The sequence below is a fragment of the Neoarius graeffei genome, chromosome 14, assembly GCF_027579695.1.
Source record: "Neoarius graeffei isolate fNeoGra1 chromosome 14, fNeoGra1.pri, whole genome shotgun sequence".
NCBI lineage: Eukaryota > Metazoa > Chordata > Actinopteri > Siluriformes > Ariidae > Neoarius > Neoarius graeffei.
Window position 1 is genome coordinate 54,924,015 of NC_083582.1, and position 19,168 is coordinate 54,943,182.

General features: G+C 39.8%; 1 protein-coding gene across 1 annotated transcript in view; it reads right to left on the reverse strand.

Moving 5' to 3' along the window:
- grin2cb (glutamate receptor, ionotropic, N-methyl D-aspartate 2Cb) overlaps positions 1 to 19,168 on the reverse strand; it is a 59,527-nt gene that overhangs the window by 29,709 nt on the left and 10,650 nt on the right. Inside the window, exons 2-3 of the mRNA XM_060939021.1 lie at positions 10,077 to 10,672; positions 8,904 to 9,018 (exon numbers count right to left, since the gene is read on the reverse strand). Of these exons, the coding sequence (XP_060795004.1) occupies positions 8,904 to 9,018; positions 10,077 to 10,672 (711 nt within the window). The remainder of the gene's footprint in view (positions 1 to 8,903; positions 9,019 to 10,076; positions 10,673 to 19,168) is intronic.

The following is a 19,168-nucleotide window of genomic DNA, read 5'->3' on the forward strand; positions in this document are numbered from 1 at the left end:
TGACCTTAATCCAATCGAAATGTTGTGAAAGGACCTGAAGCGAGCAGTTCATGTGAGGAAACCCACCAACATTCAAGAGTTGAAGCTGTTCTGTACGGAGGAATGGGCTAAAATTCCTCCAAGCCAGTGTGCAGGACTGATCAACAGTTACTGGAAACATTTATGCCGCTTTTCCACTACAAACGCGGCTGAGTCGGGCTGAGCCGTGCCGTGCTGAGTTGGACTGAGTCGAGCTGAGCGGGGCTATTGGAGTTGCATTTCGACTACAACCGCGCTGAACCGTGCTGGCTGGAAGTGGGTGGACACATTGGGTGGAGTTAGCGAAAGTGGGTGGACGTCACGTGATGTCGTTAAGCGGCGCAAACAGTGACATCAGTGATCTTTTAAGCGGTAGTCTCATGACCCGGATAGTAAACAATAAACATGGAGGACATGGAGTCGTTAGTGTTGCTGGTCTTGGTGCTGTGGCTTGTTGTCACCGACAACGCCAACAGATACTGGCAAGAGCGTATAGATGAGGCGAGGCGCATAAGGCTCCAGAAATTCTCGTAATTCTTCTTCTTCCGGGTTTACGGTGTTTACAGATCCCAGCGTGCTCGCGGGGCGTGTGTGGGCGTGTGAGGACACTCCTCCTCACCAATCAGTGCACAGGGGAGTGTCTGCTCACGCCCCCAGCCTCACTCAGCTCGGTTTGGCTCGCTTCAGCCCCACTCCAAAACTGTGCGAGTTTTGGGTGCTAAGCAGGGCTGAAGCAAGCTGAGTCGTGCTGTTTTGAGATAGTCGAAACGTGAGCCGTGTTGGGCTGAAGTGAGCTGAAGCGAGCTGAAGTGAGCTGAAAAAGGGTAGTGGAAAAGGGCCATTAGTTGAAGTTATTGCTGCACAAGGGGGTCACACCAGATACTGAAAGCAAAGGTTCACATGCTTTTGCCACTCATAGATATGTAATATTGGATCATTTTCCTCAATAAATAAATTACCAAGTATAATATTTTTGTCTCATTTGTTTAACTGGGTTCTCTTTATCTACTTTTAGGACTTGTGTGAAAATCTGATGATGTTTTAGGTCATATTTATGCAGAAATATAGAAAATTCTAAAGGGTTCACAAACTTTCAAGCACCACTGTATACTATTCTCCTCTCCTAGTGAAACACCTTGCACAGTAAGGTAAGACAAATGATGTCCTGCCCCATCATGTTGTATATCTGGACCTCCAGACCTGATGCCAAGTAGTGCACAAGTGCCACAGACCTGATGGGTATGGAAGTTGCCCCGCAGTGACAACTGACTTGCCGAGTGATGCCGTCCATTGTCCATTTGAACGGCTCTTCCGCATGCCATCTGGTGGTGTGCCATTGACTCTATTGGGTTCATCTGCAACAATGCAACGAAAAGCACCCTGTTGCCAGCGCCTTATTGGTGATGTACTATTTAACCCATAGCTGGAACCCAGGCAGGTGCTACCACTCCAGGTCAGAGTGGACCTGGGAGCAATGGTGATTAAGGGGTAACTCCACTTTCCCCAGTACTCAAGCCCTCCCAGACCTGAGACTCACCATCGGTTGCAGTTTAAAGTCATACCCAGGACTAAGGTTTAGTGGGTAGTGTTGCTACCTCAGAGCTCGAGGGTTACTGTATCTGAGTTTCCACCGGGTTCTCTGGTTTCCTCACTCCTCCCAAAAACATTCATGTAGGGGGACTGACTACTCTAAATTGCCCCTAGGTTTGAATGATTGTATGAAGGTGCATGTACACGATGCCATGTTATGGACTGGCATCCCATCCAAGGTGCATTCATGCCTCACACCCGATTTTGGTTCTGGATTCACTGCCATTACTGAAGAAAGATGAATGTTAAAACTTTTAAATTATTATAAAGTATCCTCTCAGCTAGGTTTTAAATTAATACTTAGACAATTTTGCATTGACAACCTACAAACTGTGGTGCAGTGATCAAATAGTTCAGTAAGTAATACAAGATTGTCAAAGATCAAGTCCCCCAGACACAGTAGATATAGATAGTGTCTAGGATGTCTTCTGGCTGGCACTTTAAAATAGTACAATGGTGATTCATACCGCTAATCTAAGCAGTATCCTGGCAGCATGAGCGACAGAAGTGGCACTGATAGTGTTGATGGGAAAACAAGCAAGGTTACAGATAGAGCTAAGTTGTAAAGCAGGAGACATGACTCTTTTCTAATCTAATACTGCTGAATGACAAAATATTTTTATCTTGTCTTTGTGGTTAACAGCATGCTCATTCTTATTATTTTATCCTCTCATTCACCTCAAGGAGGATCTGATTGACCTATTTATATGCACATCTGCTTCTGCAGTCAGGTGGCATTAGCACACTGCCAACCAGTCTCCACATGTCTCATGTCATCAGAAAGAACCATAGCCCTGGGGGTCTGACTAAATGAGGGCAAAGGAATTGTTTTAGACAACAAACTGTAATTGCATCATCTGTTGTCACTGACAATGACAAATTAACTGTGCATAACAGTATATCAGAATAATTAAAGCTATACTTGAATCCTAACAGTTGTAATTTATTGCCTTCAGTGGGAACTTACCATTTTGAACTATCTGGATTTCTGCATGGATTGTACCTAAAGTGTGACATGATCTCCATTTCCATTATAAAAAGACACATATTTACACTATGACACTGATATTGAACAAATCATCTATTTTTTTCTGTGGAATAAATATGTGATCCCTTACATGTACAGTGGTGCTTGAAAGTTTGTGAACCTTTTAGAATTTTCTATATTTCTGCATAAATATGATCTCAAACATCATCAGATTTTCACACAAGTCCTAAAAGTAGATAAAGAGAGCCCAGTTAAACAAATGAGACAAAAAATATTATAATTGGTCATTTATTTATTGAGGAAAATGATCCAATATTACATATCTGTGAGTAGCAAAAGTATGTGAACCTCTAGGATTAGCAGTTAATTTGAAGGTGAAATTAGAGTCAGGTGTTTTCAATCAATGGGATGACAATCAGGTGTGAGTGGGCACCCTGTTTTATTTAAAGAACAGGGATCTATCAAAGTCTGATCTTCACACACATGTTTGTGGAAGTGTATCATGGCACGAACAAAGAAGATTTCTGAGGACCTCAGAAAAAGTGTTGTTGATGCTCATCAGGCTGGAAAAGGTTACAAAACCATCTCTAAAGAGTTTGGACTCCACCAATCCACAGTCAGACAGATTGTGTACAAATGGAGGAAATTCAAGACCACTGATACCCTCCCCAGGAGTGGCCAACCAATAAAGATCACTCCAAGAGCAAGTCGTGTAATACAACCCCAATTCCAAAAAAGTTGGGACACTGTGTAAAATGTAAATAAAAACAGAATGCAATGATTTGCAAATCTCATAAACCCATATTTTTTCACAATAGAACCTAGACAACATATGAAATGTTTAAACTGAGACATTTTACTATTTCATGAAAAATATATACTCATTTTGAATTTGATGGCAGCAACACATCTCAAAAAAGTTGGGACAGGGGGCAACAAAAAGCTGGAAAAGTAAGTGGTACTACAGTAAAAAGAAACAGCTGGAGGAACATTTTGCAATAATTAGGTTAACTGACAACAGGTCAGTAACATGACTAGGTATAAAAAGAACATCTTAGAGAGGCTGAGTCTCTCAGAAGTAAAGATGGGCAGAAGTTCACCAGTCTGTGAAAGACTGTGTCTACAAATTGTGGAACAATTTCAGAATAATGTTCCTCAATGTAAAATTGTGAAGACTTTCAATATCTCATTATCTACAGTACATAATATAATCAAAAGATTCTGAGAATCTGACGAAATCTTTGTGTGCAAGGGACAAGGCCAAAAATCAATACTGGATGCCCGTGATCTTTGGGCCCTCAGGCAGCACTGCATTAAAAGCAGACATGATTCTGTAATGGAAATCACTGAATGGGCTCAAGAACATTTCCAGAAATCACTGTCTGTGAACACAGTTCACCGTGCCATCCACAAATGCAGGTTCTAGCGCTAGTATGCAAAGAAGAAGCTATATGTGAACATGATCCAGAAACACCGCTGTCTTCTCTGGGCCAAAACTCATTTAAAATGGACTGAGGCAAAGTGGAAAACCGTTCTGTGGTCAGGCGAATCAAAATTTGAAATTCGTTTTGGAAACCATGGACGCCACTTCCACCGGCCTAAAGAGGAGAGGAGACCATCCAGCTTGTTATCAGTGCACAGTTCAAAATCTGTGATGGTATGAGGGTGCATTAGTGCATATGACATTAGTAGCTTGTACATTTGGGAAGGCATCATTATTGCTGAATGATAGATACATGTTTCAGAGCAACATGCTGCCATCCAGACAAAATCTTTTTTTAGGAAAGGCCTTCCTTCTTTCAGCAAGACAATGCCAAACCGCTTTTTGCACATATTAAAACCGTATGGCTCCATAGTAAAAGAGTCTGGGTGCTAAACTGGCCTGCCTGCAGTTCAGACCTGTCTCCCATTTAAAACATTTGGTGCATTATGAAGCGAAAATTTTACAAAGGAGACCCCAATCAGTTGAGCAACTGAAATTGTATATCAGGTAAGAATGGGACAACATACCTCTTTCAAAACTACAGCAGTTGGTCTCCTCAGTTGCCAGATGTTTATGGACTATTGTTAAAAGAAGAGGAGATACTACACAGTGGTAAAGATGCCCCTGTCCCAACTTTTTTGAGACATGTTGCTGCCATGAAATTTAAAATGACCTTATTTCTTTCTTAAAATGGTATATTTTCTCAGTTTAAACATGTGATATGTTGTCTGTGTTCTATTGTGAAAAATATATGGGTTTATGAGATTTGCAAATCATTGCATTCTGTTTTTATTTACATTTTACACAGCGGGCGGCACGGTGGTGTAGTGGTTAGCGCTGTCGCCTCACAGCAAGAAGGTCCTGGGTTCGAGCCCCGGGGCCGGCGAGGGCCTTTCTGTGTGGAGTTTGCATGTTCTCCCCGTGTCCGTGTGGGTTTCCTCCGGGTGCTCCGGTTTCCCCCACAGTCCAAAGACATGCAGGTTAGGTTAACTGGTGACTCTAAATTGACCGTAGGTGTGAATGTGAGTGTGAATGGTTGTCTGTGTCTATGTGTCAGCCCTGTGATGACCTGGCGACTTGTCCAGGGTGTACCCCGCCTTTCGCCCGTAGTCAGCTGGGATAGGCTCCAGCTTGCCTGCGACCCTGTAGAAGGATAAAGTGGCTAGAGATAATGAGATGAGATGAGATTTTACACAGCGTCCCAACTCTTTTGGAATTAGGGTTGTAGTTGGCGAGGTCCCAAAGAACCACATGGTAACTTCTAAGCAACTGATGGCCTCTCTCACATTGGCTAATGTTAATATTCATGAGTCCACCATCAGGAGAACACTGAACAACAATGGTGTGCATGGCAGGGTTGCAAGGAGAAAGCCACTGCTCTACAAAAAGAACATTGCTGCTCGTCTGCAGTTTACTAAAGATCACATGGACAAGCCAGAAGGCTACTGGAAAAATGCTTTGTTGGATGGATGAGACCAAAATAGAACTTTTTGGTTTAAATGAGACGCGTTATGTTTGGAGAAAGGAAAACACTGCATTCCAGCATAAGAACCTTATCCCATCTGTGAAACATGGTGGTATTAGTATCATGGTTTGGGCCTGTTTTGCTGCATCTGGGCCAGGACGGCTTGCCATCATTGATGGAATGATGAATTCTGAATTATACCAGCAAATTCTAAAGGAAAATGTCAGGACATCTGTCCATGAACTGAATCTCAAGAGAAGGTGGGTCATGCAGCAAGACAACGATCCTAAGCACACAAGTCGTTCTACCAAAGAATGGTTAAAGAAGAATAAAGTTAATGTTTTGGAATGGCCAAGTCAAAGTCCTGACCTTAATCCAATCGAAATGTTGTGGAAGGACCTGAAGCAAGCAGTTCATGTGAGGAAACCCACCAACATCCCAGAGTTGAAGCTGTTCTGTACGGAGGAATGGGCTAAAATTCCTCCAAGCCGGTGTGCAGGACTGATCAACAGTTACCAGAAACGTTTAGTTGCAGTTATTGCTGCACAAGGGGGTCACGCCAGATACTGAAAGCAAAAGTTCACATACTTTTGCCACTTACAGATATGTAACATTGGATCATTTTCCTCAATAAATAAATGACCAAGTATTATATTTTTGTCTCATTTGTTTAACTGGGTTCTTTTTATCTACTTTTAGGACTTGTGTGAAAATCTGATGTTTTAGGTCATATTTATGCAGAAATATAGAAAATTCAAAAGGGTTCACAAACTTTCAAGCACCACTGTAGCAACTAGATTGGATTAGTCTCAGATTCTGTGTCTCAGTATGTTGAAACAAAAATAAAGTGTATAAAGGGTGAGTGAATATAAAAATATGAAATATAGAAAATCATAATGAACAACATTTTTTCTCACTGCTGGTTGGTCAGGAAGGATTTTAAATATAACTAATAAAAAATGTCTTCTTTTTCAGCCACTATTTATTATTTGTGAGATTTGGAAAATGTTTGCATGACCTAACATATTTTTAGATCACAGACAGATATTATGCTGTACGATTTCCTAGAATTCCTGCTGTGTAAATCACTGGTCCCTCAATGATGCTACATACAGTATGTACAGTAAGCGGGTCCTGAAGTAGCAAGGTACATCATTATTATACATATTCTCCAATGTTTTAACATGTTTGCAGTTAGATTTTGGCTTTAGTATTTCTTTATGCAGTTTTCTCCAAGCATAATTCACTGTATATTTACAAAATCCTGTCAATTAAACCCAATTCTGGGGAACATACAGGTGGTTTTTGGCACACCTATAATGTACATCATGTTAAAAGAAAGCAGTGGTTTCTCCCATAGTTACCTTCTGCTAATAGAATGATGTGTTTCTGTTTTCTTAATATTTGTGAGTGGCGTAGTGGTTCACACTGTTGACTCACAGCAAGAAGTTTCTAGGTTTCAACCTCATGGCTCACTGGGGCCTTTCTGTGTGGAGTTTGCATGTTCTCACTGTGCCTGCGTGGGTTTCCTTTGGGTGCTTTGGTTTCCTCCCACAGTCCAAAGACATGTGGATTTGGTGAACTGGCTACTGTAAATTGTCCATAGGTGTGAATGTGAGCGTGAATGGTTGTTTGTCTCTGTGTTAGCCTTGCGATATGTTGGCGACCTGCCCAGGGTGTACCCCGCCTCTCGCCCAAAGTCAACTGGGATTGGCTCCAGCTTTCCCTACAATATCCCTGATGGATAAGCATATTGATAATGGATGAATGGCTAATATTTGTGTAATTCAGAATAGCTTGTCATTCTTGGTTTCTGTTTTTTGTCACTTGTTGGAAAATCTCTTTGCTTTGCCCAATTTTTATTTATAGACAATTCATTCACTAGCATATCTCCCTACTTCCCAAAGAAAGTGAGGTCTAACCCATACTTCCTCAAACATATCAGCCCCCACATCTTTTCAAACTGTTGCACAGAGCCAAACACATTGCATTTCAGTGCTAACTGTGTACATGTTAAAAGTTACCTGTGATTGTCTCATGTTGCCCTCATCATCATGGAGAGAGAAGAAAGGTGTTCATCCCACCCAGGTAACAGGGCTAATTATACTCTGTTGGACTTCTAGCCATATATAGCCATGGCATCATTGGGATTTGAAGTCTTCAAATGATACCACAAGGAGTGTATTGTGCCATTATAGAGCCATGTAAGAGACACATTCTTCCAACTTTGTAGGACACTCTTTGTTGGATACAATACTATGAGCTCAGGTAATCATCTAATGTTCTCTAAAAATCTCTTGTATAAATCGATGTCAAAGCTGACCTGAATTGTTAAAAAGCAAATAAACCAAATTATTTACCTGATTAAAATAACTAATTATTACTCAAGAATTTCCCATATTTTCTGTAAATTTTCATGATTGTTGAAACCACAATGAAAAAAATATTGTTTAGTGATTACTGTTTGTTGTAGTGTTTATTGTATCTATTACCTTTATTATTATATTAATTAACTTTGCACTGTTTGTCACTGTGTTATTATAATATTGTCTGACATGTTCAGGATTAGGGGCGGCACGTTGGTGTAGTGGTCAGCGCTGTCGCCTCACAGCAAGAAGGTCCAGGTTCGAGCCTTGTGGCCGGCGAGGGCCTTTCTGTGCCGAGTTTGCATGTTCTCCCTGTGTCTGCGTGGGTTTCCTCCGGGTGCTCTGGTTTCCCCCACACTCCAAAGACCTGCAGGTTAGGTTAACTGGTGACTCTAAATTGACCGTAGGTGTGAATGTGAGTGTGAATGGTTGTCTGTGTCTATGTGTCAGCCCTGTGATGATCTAGTGACTTGTCCAGGATGTACCCCGCCTTTCGCCCGTAGTCAGCTGGGATAGGCTCCAGCTTGCCTGCGACCCTGTAGAACAGGATAAAGCGGCTAGAGATAATGAGATGGGATGTTCAGGGTTAAGTGTGATTCTGAGGGACCTAAAATTAATTCCTACATTATATTTGTTTGTAATGGGGAAATGACAATAAAGCTTACTTGATTTTCAGTTTGTGGATTAATTTTGGTTTCTCTAGAATATTTCTGGAGCATTCAATAAAAAAAAAATATTTCTACCAATTTTTAAGACCTTTATTATTGTCCAACTGGGGACATTGTGCAAAATGTAGTAACAATTCTTTAACACAAATATTATGATATCATACAAGAGCAGGGATATGTGTTTTGAGGGGGAGCATGGTAGTGTAAAAATTATATCCTCCTAACATGTTACAATACTGATTCCATTGAGGAATTAGTTCATTTACAGCCATTGTGTTCTGAGTTGTTCACATTAGTAATCATGAAGGTCTCGTTTTTCCCTTACCTTGTCCCAGAGTCCCTCTCGGTCCAAAGCGATGATCACCATGGAGGGCTTTGTGAGATAGCCTTGAGCATTGAAAGATAAGTCTCTGTGCTCCCATGTCACATTTAGCATATGTCTATAAAAAAAGACAGTTTTAAATGCTGAAATTCTGCCAATCAAACAAGTTTAATCAGAGGAATTAATTATTTCATATTTGCCATTTCTTGAACTTTTATATATATATATATATATATATATAATATATATATATATATATACAGTAGCCAGCACAAACTATGAAAGAACAATGTCTTTTGGACAAAGGGAATGGACAATCAGAATGTGTAAGATGAATGTGGTAAGTTAACTGTTTATTATTTTAGGCATGCATGAAGTAACCTCTGCCATGCCCATTTCTTGAATGCCTTTCACAGTTGTTTTGGTAAAAGTGACACATTTAAAATGTCAGAAAATAGCAGACCAACAGTCAAAGGACTTGGCCATGCACTATGAAAACTTTTGCCAAAGACACAAAATAGACTGCATCTATGAGTCATTAAGCCACAACAGGCCAATCTGAGAATATAATCAATGGAAATTCAGTCTCCAATGTGCCTCTGAAACTCTTGATCATAGACAGTCTGGGGAAGCAATTCAAGCAGTCTTTAATGAGGTCAGCTGCTCCCAGGTGAAAAGCTGATTTAACTAGGAAATCTCTGAATCTCATTAGAAAGGATAAGACTGATCAAAAAGCACCTATGTGATCTTTCATTTTTTGTGGGTGGACTATTTAGACCAAACAGAATTTCTGTGTTAACTTGCAATAGACTCAATATTTTTTTCTAAACATAGTTAAACTTCTCTGTAGTTGCCTGCACAGAGTTTTCTAATACAGTTACAAACATTTCCTAAGTCAGGAAGGAGACATAAGGATATAGGACAAAGAAGGATTACAGTTATAACTTCAAAAAAGATTTCTAGGAGTCTGGTCTATATGTATAAAAAAAATCTCTGCATATAGAATACACATGTATAAAGTCAAACCCACTTCTTTTCAGTCTTCATAACTTACTATCCATATTTTTAAAAACAGACTGACAAAAAGACTGAGCAGTTAAGAATACTCCATAATCAGTAGGTACATAAAAATACCTGTGGCTAATGATTACTTTCAAGGAAATGTTGAAATCTCACCTAAAAAGTGAATAATAGTCATAGGGCTTTGCTGAACTGTTACATTGACTGTGAGCTTCAGGAACAAATCCTCTATGCTTGTGGAAACTGTACACCCCTTGTACCACCACAGCCACTCCTTCCCTCACTCTCTGGCGCAGAGTTTTCCTCCAGTGGTCTGAAATAATGCTGATGACCCCAATTGGAAAACTATCTGGAGGCGAAGCTTCTGGGTTTCCTACTGCCAGGCTGGGGATGACCCAAATGTAGCCAGGTCCCAAGAGCCCGACATCAGACGCCATCCTGAACAGATACTGAGCCTCCTCGTGTGAGCAGTACACCAGATAAACCTGCGCATCCACCTGTTGCAGCAGCCGGCGTGAGCGGATGTCATTGGCTCCCACTGACATCTCGAAGCTTAGCACATCCTGCAGTTCCCAAAGAAAGTAACTGGAGTCTGTGAAAGAGCGGATGTAGTCCACAAAGTTTTCATAGCCTGGATAAAGGCTGGTGATCACCACAAAGCTGCCCCAGTTGTATTCTTCCATTACTTTGAACATAGTATTGACCTGTTGCTCAATGGAAGCTCCCATCTGGAGGAAAGTCGAACCTTCAGCCTGAAACAAAAGTGTAGAGACAGAGATGCCAATACTGGTGAAGTGATTCTGTACATTACAATTAATGAGTCAGATGGTAGAGTTGTTAGAGTTCAGTCAACATAGTCAAAGATGACTGCAAACTCAGTATTCCATAAGTTGTTATTATGCGATATTAGTTTGTTTAGTACATTGTTTTATTGAACGACAATCAATACACCTGACAACACTTGTTATATCATAATGTTATATTGGAACCATGAATGATTATCTATGATGCAAAATAATTGGCTCTTCTTAAAATCAGTGGGCTTTTTAAATTGCATTCTGTTTACTTGAGTAAAGCCAAAATAAAGGATGCCCTAAAATGTGAGCTACATCATCATTCTGACAAAAGTAGATTTAGCCAGTGCCTGAGAGAACAGTGTAAGAATAATTTAGGGATGAATGAAATGCCAGGTTTCATTTTTGCACCTGTTTACTTCACAAATTATGTCTTAAAGCAGCACAAAAGGGACTAAATGGATTCTTTTGTAGGGAGACAGAGTTGAGACACAGTTTGTGGTCTTTGGAATTTGTAATAACTATCACAGTGTATCCATGAGTCACTCTGAACAATTAACCTTGAACACCTTTCTTGAGTGTGGAAGACTGGAGCCACACTACAAAGATAAATTGCTGGAATATTGATCATACTGTACAATTGCCACAAGCCACAATCATGATTTATTGCCCAACTTTTAATAATTTTTCTTTTCACATTTGAAAATTTTCTTTCAATATCTGTTTGGACGGGGTGGCACGGTGGTGTAGTGGTTAGCGCTGTCGCCTCACAGCAAGAAGGTCCGGGTTCGAGCCCCGTGGCCGGCGAGGGCCTTTCTGTGTGGAGTTTGCATGTTGTCCGCGTGGGTTTCCTCCGGGTGCTCCGGTTTCCCCCACAGTCCAAAGACATGCAGGTTAGGTTAACTGGTGACTCTAAATTGACCGTAGGTGTGAATGTGAGTGTGAATGGTTGTCTGTATCTATGTGTCAGCCCTGTGATGACCTGGCGACTTGTCCAGGGTGTACCCCGCCTTTCGCCCGTAGTCAGCCAGGATAGGCTCCAGCTTGCCTGCGACCCTGTAGAAGGATAAAGCGGCTAGAGATGATGAGATGAGAGAGATGAGATCTGTTTGGACATGTATCTGTTATATACAGCAGTTGTAAATGCATGTGCAAAGTTATACACACAAGTACACAATTCTTCTTGCCTCTTAATTCTGTCACATTAGAAGATGTCTTCGTGTCCTATTCTGCCAGCAGCCCTTACCTTTCCAAGGTAGCTGAAAATGCAGAAAGGAGATTGAAATGTCCAATTAAGCTCTGATCTGAGAAAAATGAGTAGAAAGGTCTTGTCTTGTCAGGAGCAGGGAGGCATTTTCCCAAGACTCCTATATGACAGCAGCTTGCTCAAGCCCATATATGCTGATCGAGTGTCCTTCAGGTAACTTCTACAGCTTACCTAAAGTAGGCTGGCTCTGGGAATGAGAAGGGCTCAGGCTGACGAGAGCTGTGGGACTCAGTTTTACTTTTCAGTGCAACTTTTCTTTATTTTAAGAACAAGAAAAAAGATCACATAGGTTCAGGCCTCCAGAGTCTGACACCCAGATGCATCCAATTAGTTGAACTGGAAGTAATAGGATTGTTCCTGCATATCTACCATAAAAGAGCTACTTAACTGGCGATCACTCAGGTCTACCATTTTGACTCACAAATGAAACATGATTATTTCAAAACAAAATGTCTTCTTGATGATTGCATGTCATACATGTGCCGGATTTCTTGGTCTTTGCATTCTTTCTGTGATAATAATAATAATAATAATAATAATAATTAGTAGTAGTTCAATTTATATAACGCCTTTCTCAAACCCAAGGTCACTTTACAATTACACACACACACACACACACACACACACACACACACACACACACACACACACACACACACACACAAATATATAGATTTGATATAAATGATAAAAAGACATACAATGAATACACAAGGAGAAGTAACTAAGAACTAAAAATGGTCCCTTGTTCTTAGAACATCCCATACCAGATGCTTTGATTCTCCAAGCAACAGGAGACTTTTCAAGGTGAAAATTTCTCACAGGAGAATATATGACTTCCTCTTCAATTTGAATGAAAGGTTTACTATAATACCTTAAATGACCATTTATAGGAATGTACCCGTACAAATACATATATTTTTCAATGTGTGCAAAAATGAAAAGCAGTTACTCAATTAATTTAGCTAAATGGGATTCCAATGCTAGCTTCTTATAATGCCAATATATTTTAAGATTTATGTAGTGTACCATTTTGCCCACACAGTCATCGGGCAAAATGCTGTACATTTAAGTGGTATAAATGTGGAGGAGAAAAAGGCAGCTATGTGTGGTCTATTTTTAACACTGTTTTTCCTTTTACTGTTACCAAAGGAAAGATGCATCCTCTTTGTATTAAATGAACATTTTATGGCAAATAATTACAAAGTTATTGGAAGAACTGGAAAGAGCAGGTAATTGCGTATCAAATACAGGAATAGAAAATGCTGCAATACAAAAGGCAAAACCCATCTGCTGGTATTTAACACACACACACACAGACATACACACACACACACACACACACACACACACACACACACACACACACACACACACACACACATAATATATATGCATGCTTGAAAGTTTGTGAACCCTTTAGAATTTTCTATATTTCTGCATAAATATGACCTAAAACATCATCAGATTTTCATACAAGTCCTAAAAGTAGATAAAGAGAACCCAGTTAAGCAAACAAAAATATTATACTTGGTCATTTATTTATTGAGGAAAATGATCCAATATTACATATCTGTGAGTAGCAAAAGTATGTGAACCTCTAGGATTAGCAGTTAATTTGAAGGTGAAATTAGAGTCAGGTGTTTTCAATCAATGGGATGACAATCAGGTGTGAGTGGGCACCCTGTTTTATTTAAAGAACAGGGATCTATCAAAGTCTGATTTTCACAACACGTTTGTGGAAGTGTATCATGACACAAACAAAGGAGATTTCTGAGGACCTCAGAAAAAGCGTTGTTGATGCTCATCAGGCTGGAAAAGGTTACAAAACCATCTCTAAAGAGTTTGGACTCCACCAATCCACAGTCAGACAGATTGTGTACAAATGGAGGAAATTCAAGACCATTGTTGCCCTCCCCAGGAGTGGTCGACCAACAAAGATCACTCCAAGAGCAAGGAGTGTAATAGTTGACAAAGTCACAAAGGACCCCAGGGTCTAAGCAGCTGAAGGCCTCTCTCACATTGGCTAATGTTAATGTTCATGAGTCCACCATCAGAAGAACACTGAACAACAATGGTATGCATGGCAGGGATGCAAGGAGAAAGCCACTGCTCTACAAAAAGAACATTGCTGCTCGTCTGCAGTTTGCTAAATATCACGTGGACAAGCCAGAAGGCTATTGAAAAAATGTTTTGTGGATGGATGAGACCAAAATAGAACTTTTTGGTTTAAATGAGAAGCGTTATGTTTGGAGAAAGGAAAACACTGCATTCCAGCATAAGAACCTTATCCCATCTGTGAAACATGGTGGTATTAGTATCATGGTTTCGGCCTGTTTTGCTGCATCTGGGCCAGGATGGCTTGCCATCATTGATGGAACAATGAATTCTGAATTATACCAGCGAATTCTAAACGAAAATGTCAGGACATCTGTCCATGAACTGAATCTCAAGAGAAGGTGAGTCATGCAGCAAGACAACGACCCTAAGCACACAAGTCATTCTACCAAAGAATGGTTAAAGAAGAATAAAGTTAATGTTCTGGAATGGCCAAGTCAATGTCCTGACCATAATCCAATCGAAATGTTGTGGAAAGACCTGAAGCGAGCAGTTCATGTGAGGAAACCCACCAGCCTCCCAGAGTTGAAGCTGTTCTGTACGGAGGAATGGGCTAAAATTCCTCCAAGCCGGTGTGCAGGACTGATCAACAGTTACCAGAAACATTTAGTTGCAGTTATTGCTGCACAAGGGGGTCACACCAGATACTGAAAGCAAAGGTTCACAAACTTTTGCCATTCACAGATATGTAATATTGGATCATTTTCCTCAATAAATAAATGACTAAGTATAATATTTTTGTCTCATTTGTTTAACTGGGTTCTCTTTATCTACTTTTAGAACTTGTGTGAAAATCTGATGATGTTTTAGGTCATATTTATGCGGAAATATAGAAAATTCAAAAGGGTTCACAAACTTTCAAGCACCTGTGTGTGTGTGTGTGTGTGTGTGTGTGTGTGTGTGTGTGTGTGCGTTTGTGTATATATATTTATATATATAATGTCTGTGTGCGCACGCACACACACACACACACACACACACACACACACACACACACACACACACACACACAATTAAAGCTCTTTCCAATATCATTATGATATGAAGGATGTAAGCATATTCATAGACCATTTTTTTGTTTCATTTTTTTTACTTTGTTCAGTTTTATTTCTCTTTATATGACATACAAAGTGAAGATAAACATAATTTGAATAGCAGTAATTAGACAGCAGTGTTCAGAACTAAATATTCTTATCTATCTCATAATTCCACAGACATTGTGTTTTTCATTTCAATTTAGACCCCCTGTGCATTGTATTTGCATAATTCAATGATTTCCCCTCAGTATTTGGTACTTGATTCCTGTAAATATGATGAGCAATCCAAGACATAAAATGAGTGTTTATGATGGTTAAACATATCTAAAATTACCTTGCACATCAGTGAGTGCAGTCTAACCCAAAAATTAGAAACTTGTAGATATTGTACTGTATAAAATTATAGTAGTTTACAATTCACTGAAACAGCTGGTGTTAATCCTTATGTATTTAGGACTATAAAGCCTACATGATCATATTATCTTCATCGTCTTTACATTTGTGTGACCATTGCAAGCAGTGTAATATTATGTTGTTTAAGGTGTTTGCTTTTTTTTTTAAAGCACTTCCTGTTCTAGATAAATCACAAGTAGAAAGTAGGACACTGAACTTTTGGGTCTCTATGATCTTCATAATTCCTACTGATTTCAAGTCCTTACAAATCTCAGCAGTTGTATTTGCACTATTTTTTGGACTATTTCTTGTGAAAATGGTACTGTGAATATGAATATGATTGATTAGGTCTGGATTGAATGCTTTAAACGGTGTGAAGCTGTATAATAGTTTTTAAAAAGTTGTGAAACTTGTCTGTTTAAGATTCTGATCTGCTTGACAGCATACAACTGGGAACACATGATATTTGACTTTTCTGTCACTTGCTGTGTGTTATGCTCCTGGTTAAAAATACTTGTTCGTATGTGTAGAACTCTTTTAAATATTTGCAATTTTTAATTTTGGCAGTTTTTCAAAAACATCTCTTTACCCAGTTTCAGCTTGCCCTGACTTGCTTTGGCTAGGCTTTAGCCTACAACAAAGACTGCTTTATAGTACTAATATACCTTTTCTATTCTATTTCAAGCATCACATCCACCTCTCATTACTGTTAGTTGTTAGCAAGACGTTCCTCAATTAGCTCTAAAGCCTTATTAATATGAGCTTCAAATAACTGGAATCAACATTATTATTAAACCTATTGATGCTATATTTAGATTAAAATTATAACTGCTTATCTCAGTAATGTCTACTATTTGTAAAATTAATTGTAGGTCCAAAACTCTATATGACTTATGGATCACCTTGTACTCTCTACAAATTATAGATGTGGACAAAATTGCTTGTACCCTTCCATGAAAAAAGAAGAACCCATAATTTTCTCTGAAATAACTTGAAACTGACAAAATTAACTAGCATCCATCATTATTTATTCCATATTTAATAAAAACAGACTTTGCTTTTGATTTGTGATACAACAGAATATTTTAAATAATAATAAAAAAATGAAATGGGCGGTCTACGGTAAAAAAATTGGCAAAACTGTGCTTGAGACTTGCGCGAGACTTGTGTGTGTTCAGCGCCGTAGAAGATCGCAGACTGGCTGTGAAGACTTTTGGTCCTGCACATGCAAATTCTACGGGTCTTGCGACAAATCAAGAATGCATACACTACGTATGGGACCCATACTCCTTTCTGTACGCCTGAACCAAGTCAGCAGCGCGGCTAGTAGGGGCTTTTTGCGATGACAGAAAGACGCATGAGTGACGCACGGTCATTGTACAAGTGACGTGCCTCGGAAATACTACACAAGTATTCCACACTTGCTATTTGTGTGGTGCGCAAGACAGAAGTGCATCTCACTTTCTTCCCCATGTGTGGTGTGCATGCAGCGCATGCAACCTGCATGCAGCGCACGTGACCTGCACGCGACATGAGGGGCAAGACTCTGGATATATATATTGGAGAGGAACCAAGGAACCGATCATGTAGTGTGTAGCATTGTAGAAGGGAAGAAGACCACCTCATTTGCTGTTTTTATTTGAGTATATGTTAATTTACCATGCAAACGTCAAATAATAAAACATGAGTATAAGGGAATAACGCATTTTATTACATTGTAAAAAATCCCAACTAAATAGCCCAACAGTTTGAGCACTGAAACACACTTTGACTCCAAGCTGCTGTCCTGCTCTTACTCCTGCTGAGTGGTGGAACGGGGTGTCGGGATGTCCTTGTCTTAATCACTGAGCATAGCACAATGGCCTGACAGCAATAATGAGATTGCAATGTCCTCACTTCTGGGCATCGTTAGCTGAAACATACATGAAAATCACCATATATAATAATTAATTACATAAGCATATAGATACTGAAATGAATGTTTAAAGCATGTGTATTTACCTGTGAAAATCCCTCTGGCGGGGTGCTGGGCCTTCTGCCGGCTTGAAGGCATACTTCTCCCTGTCCGTGCAGGGCTTGCTTGATGATGATGATACCATCATCATCATCATCAAATTGTTCCTCCTCCTCCCCCTCTGCTGTTTCAGGCTGGGTTACTTCACTTTTGCTCACTTCTTTAAACTGAAACTTTAAACTGAAATTTTTTACATTTTTCCCACAAAATATCCAATGTTTTTCAGTCGAAAGACAGATGTAGAATGCTGCAGACACACTGGTTTTATACCCACTCCTGGCTTGCATCACACACAAGTTATGAGTGATTGTCATGTGCTAATCACATGCATCACACACGCTTCACAAGTGCAGCCCGAACTCGGAGTGCAGGAAACTGGTAAAATGCAAGTCTCATGCACTCCACACTCACTGAACACACACTGATCACGTGCGTCAGATATACAGTGCTGAGTGTAAATGAGTACACCCCCTTTGAAAAGTAACATTTTAAACAATATCTCAATGAACACAATTTCCAAAATGTTGAAAAGACAAAGTTTAATATAACATCTGTTTAACTAATAACGTGAAAGTAAGGTTAATAATATAAACTTAGATTACACATTTTTCAGTTTTACTCAAATTAGGGTGGTGCAAAAATGAGTACACCCCACAACAAAAACTACTACATCTAGTACTTTGTATGGCCTCCATGATTTTTAATGACAGCACCAAGTCTTCTAGGCATGGAATGAACAAGTTGGTGACATTTTGCAACATCAATCTTTTTCCATTCTTCAACAATGACCTCTTTTAGTGACTGGATGCTGGATGAAGAGTGATGCTCAACTTGTCTCTTCAGAATTCCCCAAAGAAAATAATTTCTTTACACCACAAAGGTGAAGGCTACAAGAAGATCAGCAAAGCTTTACTTATCAGTCAGAATACTGTAGCAAAAGTGGTACAAAAATTTAAGAAAGATGGAACTGCAACCATCTCACAGAGACGTCCAGGTCATCCACGGAAGTTAACACCTCGACAGCTGTGTCTTCTGATGAGAAGGGTTGAAGAAAATCGGCATGCAAGTTCATTGCAGTTATCTAAAGAAATAGAAAGCCAAACTGGGGTGACTATTTCCCATGACACAATACGGTGTACACTGCAGAGGAATGGCATGCATGGATGCCGTCCACGAAAGAAGCCTCTCCTAAAGCCCAGGCACAAAAAAGCCCGCCTAGAGTTTGCCAGGGTCTGTGCTGACAAAGATGAAGACTACTGGGACTCTATACTCTGGAGTGATGAGACCAAGATAAATGTTTTTGGAACTGATGGCTTCAAAACTGTATGACGTCGCAAAGGTGAGGAATACAAAGAAAAATGCATGGTGCCTACAGTGAAACATGGTGGTGGCAGTGTCCTTATGTGGGGCTGCATGAGTGCTGCTGGTGTCGGGGAGCTGCATTTCACTGATGGCATCATGAATTCACAGACATACACTACTGTTCAAAAGTTTGGGGTCACTTTGAAATGTCCTTATTTTTGAAAGAAAAGCACTGTTCTTTTCAGAGAAGATCACTTTAAACTAATCAGAAATACACTCTATACATTGCTAATTGGTAAATGACTATTCTAGCTGCAAATGTC